Raw genomic sequence first — 16,663 nt, 5'->3', positions numbered from 1 at the left:
CGATCGATATTTTTGAAACGTTCAAGAGGATAAGAAAATTACGTTTAATGGAAAAACCAAATAGAGGTTGCCTTATTTATTTTGAAGTTGGTATTCTATATCAAATATGCACGTAAAATTTCTTTACTATTTTCAAATTGCTCTCCTATGACAAAAAGATAAAAATATGATTTATACATATATTATGTTCTTTCCTTATAATCAATTGTGTAATTAATATTGAATAATAGGTAACTGAGATTTTAGCAATTTTATTTTGTATATAGCTCCTATTTGTTGTTTTCGTTTACATTTTGAAGTGTGCCGATACATATATTTCTGTAACGTGGTTGTATCGTACCAACAATGATAATTTATTTTTAGAGTAACAAGTAATAATATTGTTACGTGAAGTTATTTCATATAATAATATATGACATAATACTTTAAGGCTATTATTATTCATGCCATTCATTCCCTATAGTGGCCTTAGGCGATAGAACGTTTGACGAATATCCCTGGGCGAATATTTCCAGGTACGATTGATCGAAACAGCCAGGAAATATCGTTTTACTTTCATCTATCATTATGTAGAATGAGTAATAATCAAGTTTCAGAGATTAATTATCAATTTCAATGCAGGGAGTATGTAAAATTACATCTATTAATTTTATGATCATTTTTAGATCGATGCAAAATGTACTTATTTTAATGTATCATATCCTAATGATGTAAAAATGTTTATGTATACGTGATTGAACATTTATAAATATCAAAACATAAATAATAATTGTATTTGTACAACGAAAGAACCAGCGTATGCTTGTAGAGGGAAATCTGACGATGAATAAGAACATTGTACTATTTTCACTATAATATGCATATCTCGTCGTTAAAAATATTGTTCCCGCCGGGTCTCTGCATTCTACTTATGTTACTAGTCTTTTAAAAGGTTCTCTTTTGAAATATCCCCTCAGGGTTGAATACACGAAGCACGCATGGGATACTAAATACATCTGCTCATACGGTGAATTTGGATGAGATTGATCGTAGAATTCCAATGTTCTAATTGGATAATTAGGAATTGTTGTACAATTTATTAAGTTTGAAAATAATATCTCGAAGTTTCATTAATAATACGATGGAAAAGTTGCATGTAATTTTGATAGAAGATCATAGAGAACTTACAGAGGCCAGTGCTAAATCAAGACTTAGGAACAATTAGTAGATTACTTAATTTTACATAAAACTTATACGCAATAGCAAACAAGATAAATGTTAGTTGAAAATCTAATAAAGAATATTATCATTGCTAATAGAACGTGACAAACGGTTGTACAACACGTAATTATACTTGTCTTATAATCTCACAAAAGATAGCAAACGTGTAATCATTATCGTGTATATGTATATGAGCTAACCAACAACGGTCTGAAAGAATGAGCGCTGCTTGAACAATCTACGCTCTGAAAGGTTCGGACCGACAACTTACGCAATATACGAAGCCATACCTAAGAGGGTTATATAGTGTAGCTCTAAATACTTTTACGTAAATCTTAATTCAATTTCTTTTTTCGCGATGGTATTCACATCCTCGGCCCGTTCCTTTTGCTTCTTGAAAAAACAAACGTTAGATTAAAAGAATTTGTTTTAAGAATTACTTGCTTTATATTTTATCGTAATTGCACGATTATTTTGTTGTTACAGAAATTTATCATAGCAATTATGATTCTAGATTATAATATAATTATGAGCCATAGTAGGTATAAAAGAAAAGTTACATGATTGCTGCGATTACATATGTTTGCATTCATAACTGACTCGAAGAACTGTTAATTAGATTCCGATGATTCATCGACATCAATTTGACTATTATTACAGATACGTATAAATTGTCATGAAATAAATTTATTTTTGTATTTTTTCATTGTTATAAATGTTAACGTTGATACATATAATTTTGGATAGACAATAAATGTCTTAATAATACGGTGAATCCTACTGCGATAAATTATTGATATGATAATATTTCCTGTGTAATTACCCCTTAAATGTATTTTTCATAATTTTAAAATCAATTGTTTTACACCTCTGGTCTTGTTAAACATCGACACAAGAACCATTAATAGACTCATATTTGTGTAAAATAAATTTACCACAGAATTAAATACATTGGAAGTGTTCCTCAAATGTTAGACATCAAATACTAAATATTAAATTATCGTACTAAATTATCCTTAAGTTGTCACTTAAAATAGAGAACTAAGCTAATAAAATGAAACGATTTCCTTACGAGCGTTAAAGTTTGCGCGTGTTCGATACATTCTATTTTACAATATTTAGAGGCATGCTTTCGTTCAAATTGAATTTTTTTATTAATATCGGTAAAAGTGCGAATTCGCATAGAAATCCGTAGTTTAGATATGATACGCTAATAAATTTAATCGAGTCTTTTTTGTGCGTAGGTAGTAATCTTAGGCAAGATTAAGAAGTTTTATATACGACAGGTGGTATACTGAAATAGACAAAGAGGCGGTAAGACGAAGATATAGAATGAACCCTTTCGATTCGACAACGATAACCTACGTATATCTTTGTCCTTCCTCGCCACAGGTATAGCCATACATGGTACCAGCCGCACTTGACCTATATCTTATTATGCTGGCAGCGTCCGGATGCAATGCGAAGCGTTTGTGAATAAGCCCGCCGGGTCTCTTCGAGGTTACCGAGGTTCACCACCACCATAAAGAAGTCCTTCCTTCCTGTAGCAGTCGTCTCGACATCCCGGCTTCCGCGACAGACGCAGACAAGGTCCAAGTAGTCGAGGAGTTCGCGTCGCTCTTCTAGTTTTACATTTTTTCCAAACGCAGTCCACTGAACGTAACGATTTTGAATGGAAATCTTTCTTACTCATCGGTGTCAATATTTACTTTTACGTGTAAAATATTGGAACTGTGCTTCTTACGGTAAGTAATTAACAGTAACACTGTTAATTTAACGTATTTGGTTGCTAATAATTTGACCGACTAATTGGATCCGTTCGTTTACCATTTCTTTAACCAGATTCTTTTACTATAAAACTTTTAATTTGCCTTTATGGTAAAATGTAATATCAATGTTATCTGTTTCGATGCTTTGGAGCAGCGCGAGATTTTAGGTCAATTTTAAACGATATCTTTAACTTGGAAATTTCGTCTTGCTATCTATCGTACTTTTACAGAAACGCGTTAGAGACAAGATTGGAAACAATGTTTGACGACTCTTACATGTTATATGACACGTGTAAAGTATTACAGGCCTTGAATAAAGGATAATAAATTTTTATACGTTGCTCGCTTCTCCTCTATGCAGAATGTTACAACCTTGAATGAAAAGTCGTAACTGACTTTTTCTCGAGCAAAAAGTCCTGACTGAATATAAAAGTATTTACATTTCGTAAATGATTCGATTAAAATAAACATGTATATAAAAGAACAGGCAAACTCGCTCATCAACCCTTTTGGTGTCTATATTTTTATTTTTCCAAGGTTTCGCCAAGTAATTTCTATCTTCCCGGAGCCTCACTCTTGACCGGTATTTAGGAAGGTCACGACCTCAGGGTAGGTTTGTCGCGAGACAAATATTCACGCATGCGCGACCTGTGGGCGAAAGTATTTAAAGAGGTGGACGCGCCTTCGGGAAGGCCACTCTTCCCCGAACTGTCACGAATCGCGCAAGTCCCCCACTTTCCTCCCCTTCCGAGGCGAACGAGCACGCGTTCCCAACGAGAGCGGGAAAATCGGCTCTTTTAGTCTATTTTCTCCCCCTTTTTGTAATCGTCCCTTTAACGCTATCATAGTCTCTCCCCTCCTTTAGAATCGTTTGTCCTCCATACTTTCCCTCTCCAAGAATCGTCAGTGTGCCATCGATTCGTTTAATAGACCCGCTGGTCTGTCTTCGCAGGTTCAATTTGGTATCGGCGAACGTGACAGGAAGGAAGAGATCATCGCCATTGGCCAGACGAATTTTTCTCCGAGGCAAACACCAACGTCTCGAGTTTCGAGTCATGAAAATATAATTCCTTCGGAAGCAAATTGATCGTGAACATATTCGATTCTTCGATCTGACTTGGTCGTCTTCGTTTCAACTATCTTCGAGTGTGGTCGATCATAAGAAACGAGCTATCAACGAAATTCAACGAATTTCTATCTCTAATATGAAACGCGTGATGTTCGTTTGACTGTTGAAAGGATCGGTTATCGAAATACGAGATATCGAGAGACTGAAGATATTCTCCGAAGGACAGGTGGTAATTCAGTTTCTCTAATGGATTAACTCGACAAATATACAATAAATATAATCAACTGGACTCTTGGATATCCAGGGATTCATTGTCGAGGATCGAAACGCAAACATGGAAGAGGCGGATGTTCAGCAAGAGTCGAGGGATCAAGTGGGCAACTTGATGTTTTCTCCACCACCGATGAAAAAATCCGACACGAGGGAAAGCATCTCCTCTGTAGACAGCGACGTGAGCCTTTCATTCGATCGAAGAGGCTCCAAAGGAGAAGAGGCCGACTTATCAGACAGTGGAAGTTCTGACAATGAGAAAAAAGTGAACGATGCGATGGAGCAACAGAAGAATTGCGATCCAGATTCGGGAGCAGATTCTTTGGAAGAAAATGTCGTTAGAGATCCAAAGGATCAGAAACAGCCAACATCGATCGAAGTAAGTACAACCACTCAAGATGACTTTGTTCCACCAAGCGACGAATTGGCCGAGAAGATATGCGCGCAAGTGGAATTTTACTTCTCGGATGAAAATATCGTGAAGGATGCTTTTCTCCTGAAACACGTGAAAAGGAACAAGGAAGGATACGTATCTCTGAAGCTTATCTCGAGTTTCAAACGAGTAAAACATCTAAGCAGAGATTGGCGGGTCGTTGGAGCTGCTTTGGCAAAATCAAAGAAACTTCAAGTAAATCCACAGGGTACCAAGCTACGAAGAGTCGATCCTTTGCCACCTTTCGATCAAACCACTCCATCGAGGACGATATTAGCCGCGAGACTCCCGGTAGAGAAGTTGTCGGTCGAATCTGTGGCTGAAATCTTCAGGCCGTGTGGAGAGATCGCTCTCATTAGAGTACTTCGACCTGGGCATCCAGCACCAGCTGAGGTAACATCTTTTTTTATCTTTCGCGCTTGTAACTGTTGGTACGTTGATTTAAAGAGTGGGAAAGAAGGAAATATGATTGAAATAGAAACTTGTAAAATTCGTTTCTTTGGAAAGACAATCTTTGATAATCGTAATTAACAGGAGCAATCGCTTAATCTATCAATTATCAGGTGCGACAAGCAATCGCCAAAAGGCCAGAATTGGCATCGAGCGAGGAGTGCGCCATGGTCGAGTTCACGGATTCAGCGTCCGCTCGTACCGCCTTACAAATGACCTTGGGCGATGCCAAGGTGTTTGAGCTGCAACAATCCAGCGACAAGAAGAGGAAACAACAACCAGCAAAGAAAAGTGCCCTGACAAGATTGACCAAAGAGGAAGCTTACAACTCCTCGAGTTGCGCCAGCGGATCCGAGACAGAAGATGGAAGAGCCAGACATAAAAAACCCATTCATGGTTACCCAATGTATCACGCTTATCCGGGCCATCCGTTCCAAGGTTTGGAAATTACTTATTTGCTATGCTGTTTCTTGCGATGTAGAAGTTTTCGAGACTCTCATAATTTGAATTCTTATACCTAATACACATCACTCTTACTTTGTTATAGATTATTTGTTTCGTATATTTTTCACCTTATTCGATATTTTAAAGAGAGGAAGATAACTTTATAGATATACCATTCTTGTTCTTAAATCATTACACACAATTACGAAGGAAAAATATTAATCGTATCCAAATTTATGAATAAGAAACTGATTACGAACAGTTACTTAGTTTTAAGCACAGAAAATGATTCATCAAATTCCTGCATCAGCTATCTACATCATTAGCAAAATGTTTCAGTGCATTCCTTCAAATTTCTTCCATATAAAAAATATATTATTTGAAGTATCGTGCTAACTGTATACAATGCAATAATTCATTCATTACTTTTCGCTTATTAACAGAAGTCAATGTAAAATAAATCAAACCCTTATTGTTAAATTCCTGAGCTAAGTAACTTGAATCCTACATATCTTAACACTTTGCTGAAAATCAGGTAAGAGTTAAGTAAAAGTGAAATATTTTAATATTTGATGAACGAATTTACAATCCTGCTGTTCTATCGCTTATCAATTATTATTTGAAATTGTCTATATTTTGCATAATTTTTCTAATATCATATATATTCGGTCATCAAACAGTTTCACTGCTTAAGGGTTAAAAAAAATTATTCTCTTCCTCTGTATCTTTCAAAACTCACCCTATAACGCTATTGTTGCAGGACCCCCATCACCGGATGCATGGTTGTCTCGTCGGTTGTCCGCTTGTTCTGTCTCTGGTTCAGACAACGGTTTCATTCTGCGTCGCCTATCTTCCTGTTCCGGTTCAGGCTCCGGTTCCGAAACCGGAAGTTTTGGCAGACGTTACTCCGCTTGCTCTTCCGGTTCTGAGACCGGTTACTGTCACCCAGTTTTCCCGCCGAGTTACTATTATCAAGAGAATCGGCGTTTCTCTTGTTGTTCGAGTTCCGGCTCCGAGTGCAGTGGTGTTTGTTATCATTCTAGTCGCCGCGGGTCCGCGGATTACGGGCCATTTTTAAGAAGATTGTCCGCCTGCAGCCGAGATTCAGCCTTTGATGCAGGTTCCAGGAGGCTGTCTCTATGTTCTTCCGGTTCTGAGCAGGGTAGCTATTGTCGGCCCAGAAGCAACAGTGGTATCGCGTTGACTCATCTTCCAGAGAACGTGACGAGAATGCCGTCTGGACCAGATGGAACGCGTGGATTTGGCCGACCACCCAAAATGAACACCATGCCGCCGCCAATGGAACCCACCTGTTAGACGTCAATTACTCTCGAGAATTTCTATCGTAGATAGACCGTTACATATATTCGTTGTTTCTTGCTCTTTTTTTGAATGACCAACTCCGTGTTTTCCAATAGATTAAACAAGAGATATATTTACATACACGTATATGTTTTTTAACGACTTTTATACAAGAGATCTCTGGAGTACAATCAGTCGTTTACTTGAAATTAAGTAAAGTAATTGATGATGTACAAATACGTTGGTTAATGTACAGGTGTATTTACCATGGTTTAATGTATTTTGTTAGTTGTATATATATTTCTGGATGACGTTATTTGCATTTATAGACGGATTGCATATTTTTCGTATATGTATTGTTTTTGATATAGCATTAGAGAGTTTTAACAAAAATTTTCATTTAAAACGATCTACATCTTATATATGTATGAAAGATTTAATGCCCTCTTTGAAATTTATAATTCCATTCCATCTTACGAAATGATTTCGAACTCTTATAAAGGCTGCCTATAACCGCCGAAAATGAGTATGTTTAAAGATATTTATGTGAACTCTATTTGTCTGGATTACATATTATATTATTGATAAGAGATTTGTGCTTAGAAAATATGTAAATAATAGTATTACAACAATAATGTTATTTGTGATAAGCGTCGATTTTACTGTAAGGGTACGTGAAAGTTGTATGAAGCCTTACATAAAAATGTTCGATCTGAGGTTCTGTGATATTGACGAAAAATGTACAGACTTCGAAACTGTGAGTAAGTAGAATATACCTGTGCTAGACGCGTTCTTATACTGTTCGTGATACTCAATCAGCAATGCATCTGAATCTGATTATTTAAGAGTATTATAAGAATATTCATGATAAATGTTAATTGTGTAAACATTCTAGAACAAATATATTGGTACAACAATTTTTCAGTTGTACCAGTTTTGTATCAGATTTCGATCACTCTATATCGTACTCATATTGAATCTATAAATAAATTAATAATTATTTTATTTGTTCTTAATTTTAGACATTCTTATATATTTAAAAAAAGATTTAAAACATTATTTTTCTAAATATTAGTTTGGAACTGAATTTTGGTAAGTATCGTGCATATAACATACATATATATGTATATACAATATCATACAAATACAAATTAGGAACAGAATAATTAAAACCTTCTACAATAAAACGATCTTTCTATATAATTATTCTTAATTTATGTTGGATTTTAAAAAATTAAATAAGTTAACTATTTTCAAATATTTATATACAAGTATACGCATATTGTATATTTTAATTTATATTGTTTTAAATCATATATTTTCGAATAATTTGATTTGTTATGTGCAAAATACTAATTTTTTTTAATTAAACATATATATATATATATGTATATATGTATACCTAAGTTACGCCGTTCACTTTTTTTGCTTATATACATTTATGTTAATTATTGTATACAAATCACATGAGAAACACGTATGCGTTCCAATGTGTATCTAAAATAGAGATTACACATAACACAGGGATTGTAAATGAGGTGACATCGCCATTTAGATAAGTAGTGCGAATAATGAGTTTTCATACTTGTAGGCTTTAGGTTACGTGGATATCAAAAAACTTCACCTCGCTTCGTTACATGAGAAATGAGAAACCTACTATGTGTGGTTCGTATAAAATGGTGAGGTTAGAACGTGTTTACTTGTCAGATTCTTCGAGGCAAAGAATGAAACCAAAAGACAACTTAAACATAACAGGAATGTAAACGTAAAAAGGGAACAATCCTAAGGCTAAATCATGTTTTTTCCTATTGGATGGCCACGGGTTCTAAATACTACAGAACCAGAAAAAATAACTGCGGTTGTTTGCAATAGGGATAAAATACTTTTTGCTGTCTTAACGACGGATACTCTTACCATCTGGTATTGTAAGGCATGTATTATAAATGTAGTATTGTAATTTTATTATAAATGTCCTAAAAAATAAAATCATAGTCCTCTATAATGCATAATATCAAATATGAAAAGTATCTTTCTTTATTTATGAATTGTATTTGTAATAAATAATATTTATACTTAGCAATTTTATTTCATTTATATTGAAATATTTTGATATAATTGTTGTATAATAGTTTATGTTTATTATAATTTTACCTGTACGTATGTTTGTTATTTATATTTCTCATGTATTATGTATGTTCATTGACAGTTTCTTCTTAAATAATGTTGTAAAAGACATGTATTCCTTTAGTATAACTGTATAATTTATTATAAAATATTAATTTTTCATATAGCCATGTGTGCCCATTGTGTTTATCAGACGAACTACAGATTCTTTAAAGAAACACGGTGACAATATTTTGGTACAATGGAGGCCAGACTCCAGTATGGTGGTTATTGCGGTATGAAAAATTGTGTAATAAATTAAATTACATTGCAAGGAAGGATCTTATATTGTTAATTTGTTTTTAGACATCAGACAGTTATCTTTTATTTTATCGTTTGCAAGATACCAGTCCAGAGGGAAGGGGTCTCTACGAACAAAGAGACTCTCCAGTTACAAGCTTAAAAAGGGATAGTGCTGAACTTTTTATTAAAGAAGTTATCCCTTCCTTAGTTTTGACATTTGTAAGTAAATATACAAATATATTTTTCATTCATAGATTAAATAATTTATAAGAAAAACTTTTTATTTAGGAAAAATCAGCTTGGATTGATGGTGGAATCAGTTCTTTAGTTTGCATACGTGATGAGCTTATGGTAGCTACAAAAACAAGTCATGTAATACGTCATAAGTGGGATGGTACAGTAAATCGAGATTATTCTCTTGACCTAAGAAGAATACCATTTAGTGTAGATCAACAAATATCTACTATAGCTATACCACTTACTGAGAAGAATGTGTTTGTCACCGATATTGAATATTCTCCTTTAGTTGGTGGATTTGCAATTGTATTAAACACTGGCAAAGCAGCATTTCTCACAGCACAGTCATTGAAATTTGATCCTAATGTATGTCAATTATTGTTGATATATGTAGACAAATAATGTACAATAGTATTATTTTTTTAGCAAGTACAAGGAATTTGGGCTAGGGATGTTGATGACGCTACCTGTGCAGCTGTAAATCATAAATATCGTCTTATTGCAATTGGAAGGCAAAAGTATGCTTTCTTTACAAATTTTCATCTTTTAAAATCAATTTATGTCATTTATAATGTATATTTTATTAGTTCTGAAGGTATAGTGTACTATGTTGACGAAACCACAGGAAGTTTAGAAATGTCACATACATTAAGTTTATCCTCGAAAGATTATCCAGGAAGACCAGGCCGTGTAAGATGTTTAAGGTGGACTCCTGATAGTTGTGCCATTGCACTAGCCTGGGAAGGTGGTGGCCTAGCAATATGGAGTACATTTGGAGCTCTGCTACTTTGTAGTTTAAAATGGGATTATGGTTTAAGAGTAGATTTAACACATGATAATCCTTTACATATCCACACAATGGTTAGTGAATTAACTACTATATATATATATATATATATATATATATATATATATATATATATGGTTTTATAATATTAGTTCTTGGTATTATTTAAATACATTTTATTTAACTTGATTTTATATATATATTAGGAATGGTCTGCCGAAGGCTATCAGCTTTGGATGTTAAGAGAGTCTCCAACTCCTTCTTTGATTGAAGAAAATGGAATTGAGGAAGCTAATTTAAAATGTTCTTTAATACAGTTAGATTTTGTAAAAAGTCCTCTAACTATTAATCCTTGTATGGTACATATTCAAAACACGTATTTCCATAATTGCTATCTTTTATTAGTAACATTGATGAATAACAATGAATTTTTATATAGGGTCATCATGGACATTTGTATTTACAAGGCGAAGATAGATTATATTTAAATCTTGGTGGTGGAGTTTCCACAAATATTTCAACTTTTCATATCGGTAGTGAAATTCCTAATGATTCCATAACACAGACACTTGCAGGTTGTAAGCAATGGCTAGTTGTTCCTATTCCTATTGCATACAGTGGTGCCAATTGGCCAATAAGGGTATTTAGTTCCACATGTTATGCGTAGATTGCCAAAATTTTTATACAGTGACACACTATGTATATATTATTAAATGTATATTTTTTGTAGTATACTGCTATTGATAATGAAGGTATGAGTATAGCTGTAGCTGGACGCACAGGGCTAGCTCATTATTCTTTACCTTCACGTAAATGGAAACTTTTTGGTAATGAAACACAAGAGCGAGATTTTATTGTAACCGGAGGGTTATTATGGCATCGAGGTTTCTTGATAGCCAGTAGTTATTCAATATTAGATGATAAAGACGAAGTTAGAATATATCCACGTGATACACGTTTGGATAATAATTACGTTAGAACTGTTAGAATGCCATCACAGGTATTACTGCTCAATACATTAAAAGACAGGCTCTTAACGTTTTGTGCTAATGCACAAATTAGCATTTATGACATGGTAATAGAAAGCAATAGTGGTAAGTAAGAATAAATAAGGGAAAATAACATTATGAATTACAGGTAAGGAAATTGTTTTAAAACGTTATTGTTTTAGATGCAGGAAGTATAGAATTAACGAGATTGCAAACTGTAGATATCAGTGGACTTTGTGTTCATCCTGCTTGTGTTGTAAGTGCCACTTTAACTACTATACGTGCTGAAACTGCTGGGAGTCATCCACATCCTGAAAGTCTTCTGTTGAACGTATCTGGGCGTCTTCTTATGGTTCAACGGGAACACTGTACTGATACTCCAGAAGTTGTATGTGAATAATATTTCTATACTTAATATAAAGGACTTTCTTCTAATTTTATTATATTTTACAGCTATTTACGTGTAGTGCTCCAACAGTATTAGCTTCTTATGTAGAAAATGTTTGGGTACCATGGAGATCAAGAAGAGATAAACCTCATTTAACAGAAGCTCTATGGTTATTTTGCGGTGCTCATGGCATGCGTGTTTGGCTTCCATTATTCCCAAGAAATCATCAAGAAAAAACGCATACTTTTATGAGCAAGAGAATAATGTTACCTTTCCATTTACGTATTTATCCATTGGCTATATTATTTGAGGATGCCATTTTATTGGGTGCAGAAAATGACACAGTACTTTTTACTTCGGATACTAACTCCCCATTTTCGTTGCCATTCAGCCTATTAGAACTTACAGTAAGTATAATATCATTAGAATACTTCCTTCTAGTTAAAAATTGTCGTCATTTTAATTGTAGAGTCAAGTCTATCTCCATCAAATATTGCGACAACTTATTCATCGCAATTTAGGATATCATGCTTGGGAAATTGCTCGTTCGTGCTCTGGACTGCCATACTTTCCACATTCATTAGAGCTTTTACTTCATGAGGTACTGGAAGAAGAAGCAACTAGTAAAGAACCAATCCCAGATGCTCAACTGCCTTCTGTGGTGGAATTCATCCGTGAATTTCCAGGAGTATGGGCTAGAGCAGTTGTACAATGCGCTAGAAAGACTGAAATAGCACTATGGCCTTATTTATTTTCTGTTGCTGGGCCACCTAAGAAATTATTGCAAGATTGTTTACAACGTCAACAGCTTGATACTGCTGCTAGTTATTTAATAATTTTACAAAACCTAGAACCTTCAACCGTTAGTCGGCAACATGCTACCTTATTATTGGACGCTGCTCTGGAACAAGGAAGATGGGAGCTGTCAAAAGATCTTGTTCGCTTCCTTAGAGCGATTGGTAACATAAAAAATTTGTTGTGCTTATACCGCTTTTATTATTTTTATATATTTGTTTTACTTTTTATAAGATCCGAACGACGTGGAATCACCAAGAACATCTTGGGGCGGAACATCAAAATTAGGCGGACCTCCTCAAACTCCGCCACTTTCACCTCATGAAGATGACTTATCTTTAGTATTAGGAACTATGCAAGTTTCAAGAAGTCGAAGTTACAGTACTACTGTAACGCCTAAAGTACAATCTGATTCAGTAGCCAAAGATATAGCTCCTTCTTCAATGCTTGAAAAGACTAGAAACGTCGTTATGAGACGCAAAAAGTCTGTACCTACAAGCACTCCTAAAACTGAAAAGGCTGATAGCAAGTATGTTTTAATTATTGAAATTAAAGTCTAAAATAGATTTTGATCAAAGCTGTTAAAATATGTAGACACTACTAAAATAAAGTGTTTATTACTTTTTAGAGAAGGTTCAGCCGAAGAATTTTTCATTGACGTAATCCTACAACGTCATGCCCGTCGATTACTTTCAGCAAAGCGGCTCGCAGATTTAGGCAGATTTGCTGCACGATTAGATTTTCATTTAGTTACGTGGTTTGCCAGAGAACGCGATAGAGCAGCGAAAATAGATGATTACGTTGTAACGTTAAAAGCAGTGCATGAAGATTTTTCATTTGCTTATCCCGTGCTATCTCTTCCAACTTTACAAAAGTTTCGAAGATCTAGCCTTACCTCTCTACGTTCTATAAGATCGGTCAGTTTAGAAAGTCCAGAAGATGAACAACCGTTAAATTCCAGTTTTGTTGTTGATTTGCCTGATAGTGGTTATACTAGTCTACCAAGTGGAAGACCACCTTACACTACATTAATATCTCCTGTTGCAAGTTTAGAAACACAATTTCCTGCTACTGAAACTAAGTTAACAGCTAACATGTTACATGGTATTTGCATCATCTTATTATATAAATTTAATCAATATTTAAAATCATTATTTTAAATTAAGCAAGAATAAATTTTGTTTCCGTTTTATAGATGCTAATAGCGTTCTTAGTGATAGCAGTACTATTTGGAGAGATGATACCGAATCAATTGTTGGAACTGGAGTGGGAACAGTATGTTGGGTTTCAGCAGATCCGGTAGAACACACGGAAGTTCATAACGCTTCACTTTGTGCACCGATAAGTCGTGCAGAAGTACAACTTAGATATCTTTTACAATTATTTTTGGAAGGTGGTTGCCTAGGATGGGCTGCAGTATTAGCAACTGTTTTACGTGATGCACCTGCTATGGCTAGAACTATCAGAGCAGCACATGCTCCTATGCAAACATTTGATTCTGTAATTAATTTAAGAGACGGTCTTTTTACATTAACGAAGTGGTCTCATTCTGAATGGTATGTAATATATCAACAACATGTGTGTTTAAAACAAAAGTAGTTTAAAAAGTTAAAGAAAAAATTAAATTTGCATTTCAGTTTAGGATATAAACCTTTCATGTCAGGTATCCAAGGTCAGATTTCTTTGCTAAACAGACTAATTGTAACAAAACAACAGCAAGAACAAGAGCAAATACCAGAGAGTCCTTCTCCTAGTCCAGCTCCCTCAGCAGGTAGTAATCAACGAGGAACTTTATCTCGATCTCGCCATTCATCTATTAGTCATACTTCAGCAACTGCTCCGTTAGATGAAGACCGATCACATGAATTATCGCTAAAAGTGGAAGATGTAAGTTTTCGAGGTAGTTATAGTAATCTCAATAATATGGAAAATGCTACTTCACAATCTACATGTGTGATCTCCTAAAGTAAAAGGTGTCTTCTTTAAAACTCAAATGTATTGTGTTATACATATATTCTAGCATTGGTAAGTAGATACAAAGATTTTCCAGAATTTTTCAGCTTTCTATGGAATGTGGTTAGATATGATAAGAATTTGAAGTAAGAATTTGTCAGATTACTTTTTTGTACTAAGATTTTTCTTAAAATAATGTACAATATAAATACAATGAGCATTAAACCCCAAAATTTAACCAGTAAATTATACGTGCATTATACAAAAAAAGGACTTTAACAACTTACGTCGTAATTAATTAACTATTGTATGATAATTATGTATACAATATCTTCGAAAATTTTAATATGTAAGAAAAGATATTACAGAATTAATATTTGTCATTTTGTAAACATTTTTATGTCTGTAAATATGTTACTAATATCATAGAAAAAGTATTGCTGAAATATTTTTAGGGCTATTCTAGTAACATTTAATAAGAAACAATAGAGTTCGGAGATACAGCAAAATATGACTGATACTATTTCTTCCTTTCTTCGTAGACAATATACAGAAATAATAAATATTTATATGAATGTAATTGATGTTAGTAGATTGTAGATTTAGATATGAGACAAACGAAAATAATGGACTCTAATATTTTATACATTGGAACATTACACTGACTGAATTGTGACTATATTGTGAAAAAATAATTTGCACTAATTCAATCTATTTCAATATAAGTTACCAATATAAGTTACATACTTTAGACAAGTTATAAAATCTAATACTGACAAAATATAATTTTATTTGAACGATAGTTGATAAAATAACATGGCCGTCCTATGATCTAAATTTCTTTCATACAGGTAGAAAATTGAATTTTGTGTGATGAAATTAACTATGTAACTATTTAAATTTAATGTCAATAACTGCATGATTGATATTGCTACAGACACTGGATTTTTTATTAAGAGCTAATATGCTGGATGATAGAAGATAAAATGATTATTATTTAAAGAGTTGTAATTGTATAACATAAACTTTTTAATTTATAGTAATAGTTAATGAGAAATATTTCTGTTTAAAAAATTATACGTTATGTAATTTTATTGATTACTAGTAATATGTTAAAATTATTTGTATGCTTAAAGGGAACACTAATACTCGTAAAATGGATTTTATAAAAATAAAATAGACGCATTTATGTTGTATAAACAATTTTTGAAATTATAATTTGTAATATTTTATTTGGAAATAGAAGTTTTAATAGTGTAGATTAAAACTATAAAAATAATATCATTAAAAACTATAATTGAATGTTTTGACTAAAAAGTGAAAGCAAACTAATATGCAAGATTACTTTATGTTTTACTTATGAAAAGAAGAGACTCAATGTTTTATTTATATTACATATGGCTAGTATTTACTAAAATTATTAATTTTTTAATCTTATTCATATTTGCTAAGTTTTATTTTTAATTCTGGAAAATATTAATTTTATGTATTAGTTTCGAAATTCTAAGCATCGAGGAAAATAGGTTACTATACACAGTCAAAAACAATAATCAAAATTATTTATAAGTATTTATGACAGAATGTAAATTTAATTAATATGGGGAAATGGTCAATTGATAAATAAAACTTATATTTAAACTCGAATACGATAACTCCATTGTTTCACAGTTTCTACATGTAATGCAAATATATTTAATACGGTTTTTTTTATATACAGAAGCAAATACTTTTTTAATTAGACAGCAATTAGAAGCAATTCTCTTTTAATTAGATACTAGTCACTATTAAATCTCAATTTCTATGGATTTAGCAATGAACATTCGATTTTACCTTATATTAAAAAATTATCTTACATAATTTATAGAAAGAAAAACTGTGAAACATTAATACATAGTAAGTTATTTATATATATATATAATATATAAATAAACAAATATATATATACATATTGTAACATAGATATTCAGAAATATATATTTTCCCATAAGTCATGTGGTTTCTTTTTAGCTTACCAATATAAGAATTAATTTGTATATTTATTCTAAAATAATAAAATGTTAATATAAAATACAAGTAACACGTACAATATACATTTGTATATGATGCTTTATAATATATATACGACGTAAATATATAATATATAATTTTTAAGAATTGTAGGACGAATATAA

General features: G+C 33.0%; 3 protein-coding genes across 3 annotated transcripts in view; 2 read left to right on the top strand and 1 right to left on the bottom strand.

Annotated features, from left to right (window-relative positions):
- The window catches only part of LOC132916298 (uncharacterized protein KIAA1143 homolog), a 42,051-nt gene that overhangs the window by 20,008 nt on the left and 5,380 nt on the right, over positions 1-16,663 (bottom strand). The gene's annotated exons all lie outside the window — the stretch shown is intronic.
- LOC132916288 (la-related protein 6) lies at positions 3,649-7,857 on the top strand. The gene is made up of 4 exons (XM_060976166.1): positions 3,649-4,264; positions 4,343-5,134; positions 5,305-5,629; positions 6,396-7,857. The coding sequence occupies exons 2-4, from the start codon at positions 4,373-4,375 to the stop codon at positions 6,950-6,952; spliced, it is 1,644 nt and encodes a 547-aa protein (XP_060832149.1). The 5' UTR covers positions 3,649-4,264; positions 4,343-4,372; the 3' UTR covers positions 6,953-7,857.
- LOC132916275 (guanine nucleotide exchange factor subunit Rich) lies at positions 8,323-16,479 on the top strand. The gene is made up of 17 exons (XM_060976135.1): positions 8,323-8,616; positions 8,693-8,867; positions 9,229-9,336; positions 9,407-9,562; positions 9,632-9,946; positions 10,007-10,098; positions 10,168-10,441; positions 10,574-10,726; positions 10,807-11,007; positions 11,098-11,461; positions 11,539-11,744; positions 11,810-12,151; positions 12,214-12,703; positions 12,774-13,068; positions 13,168-13,643; positions 13,735-14,095; positions 14,177-16,479. The coding sequence occupies exons 2-17, from the start codon at positions 8,733-8,735 to the stop codon at positions 14,502-14,504; spliced, it is 4,296 nt and encodes a 1,431-aa protein (XP_060832118.1). The 5' UTR covers positions 8,323-8,616; positions 8,693-8,732; the 3' UTR covers positions 14,505-16,479.

This window comes from Bombus pascuorum, chromosome 2 (genome assembly GCF_905332965.1).
Source record: "Bombus pascuorum chromosome 2, iyBomPasc1.1, whole genome shotgun sequence".
Taxonomy (NCBI): Eukaryota; Metazoa; Arthropoda; class Insecta; order Hymenoptera; family Apidae; genus Bombus; species Bombus pascuorum.
This window is presented reverse-complemented; position numbering and strand designations above follow the sequence as displayed.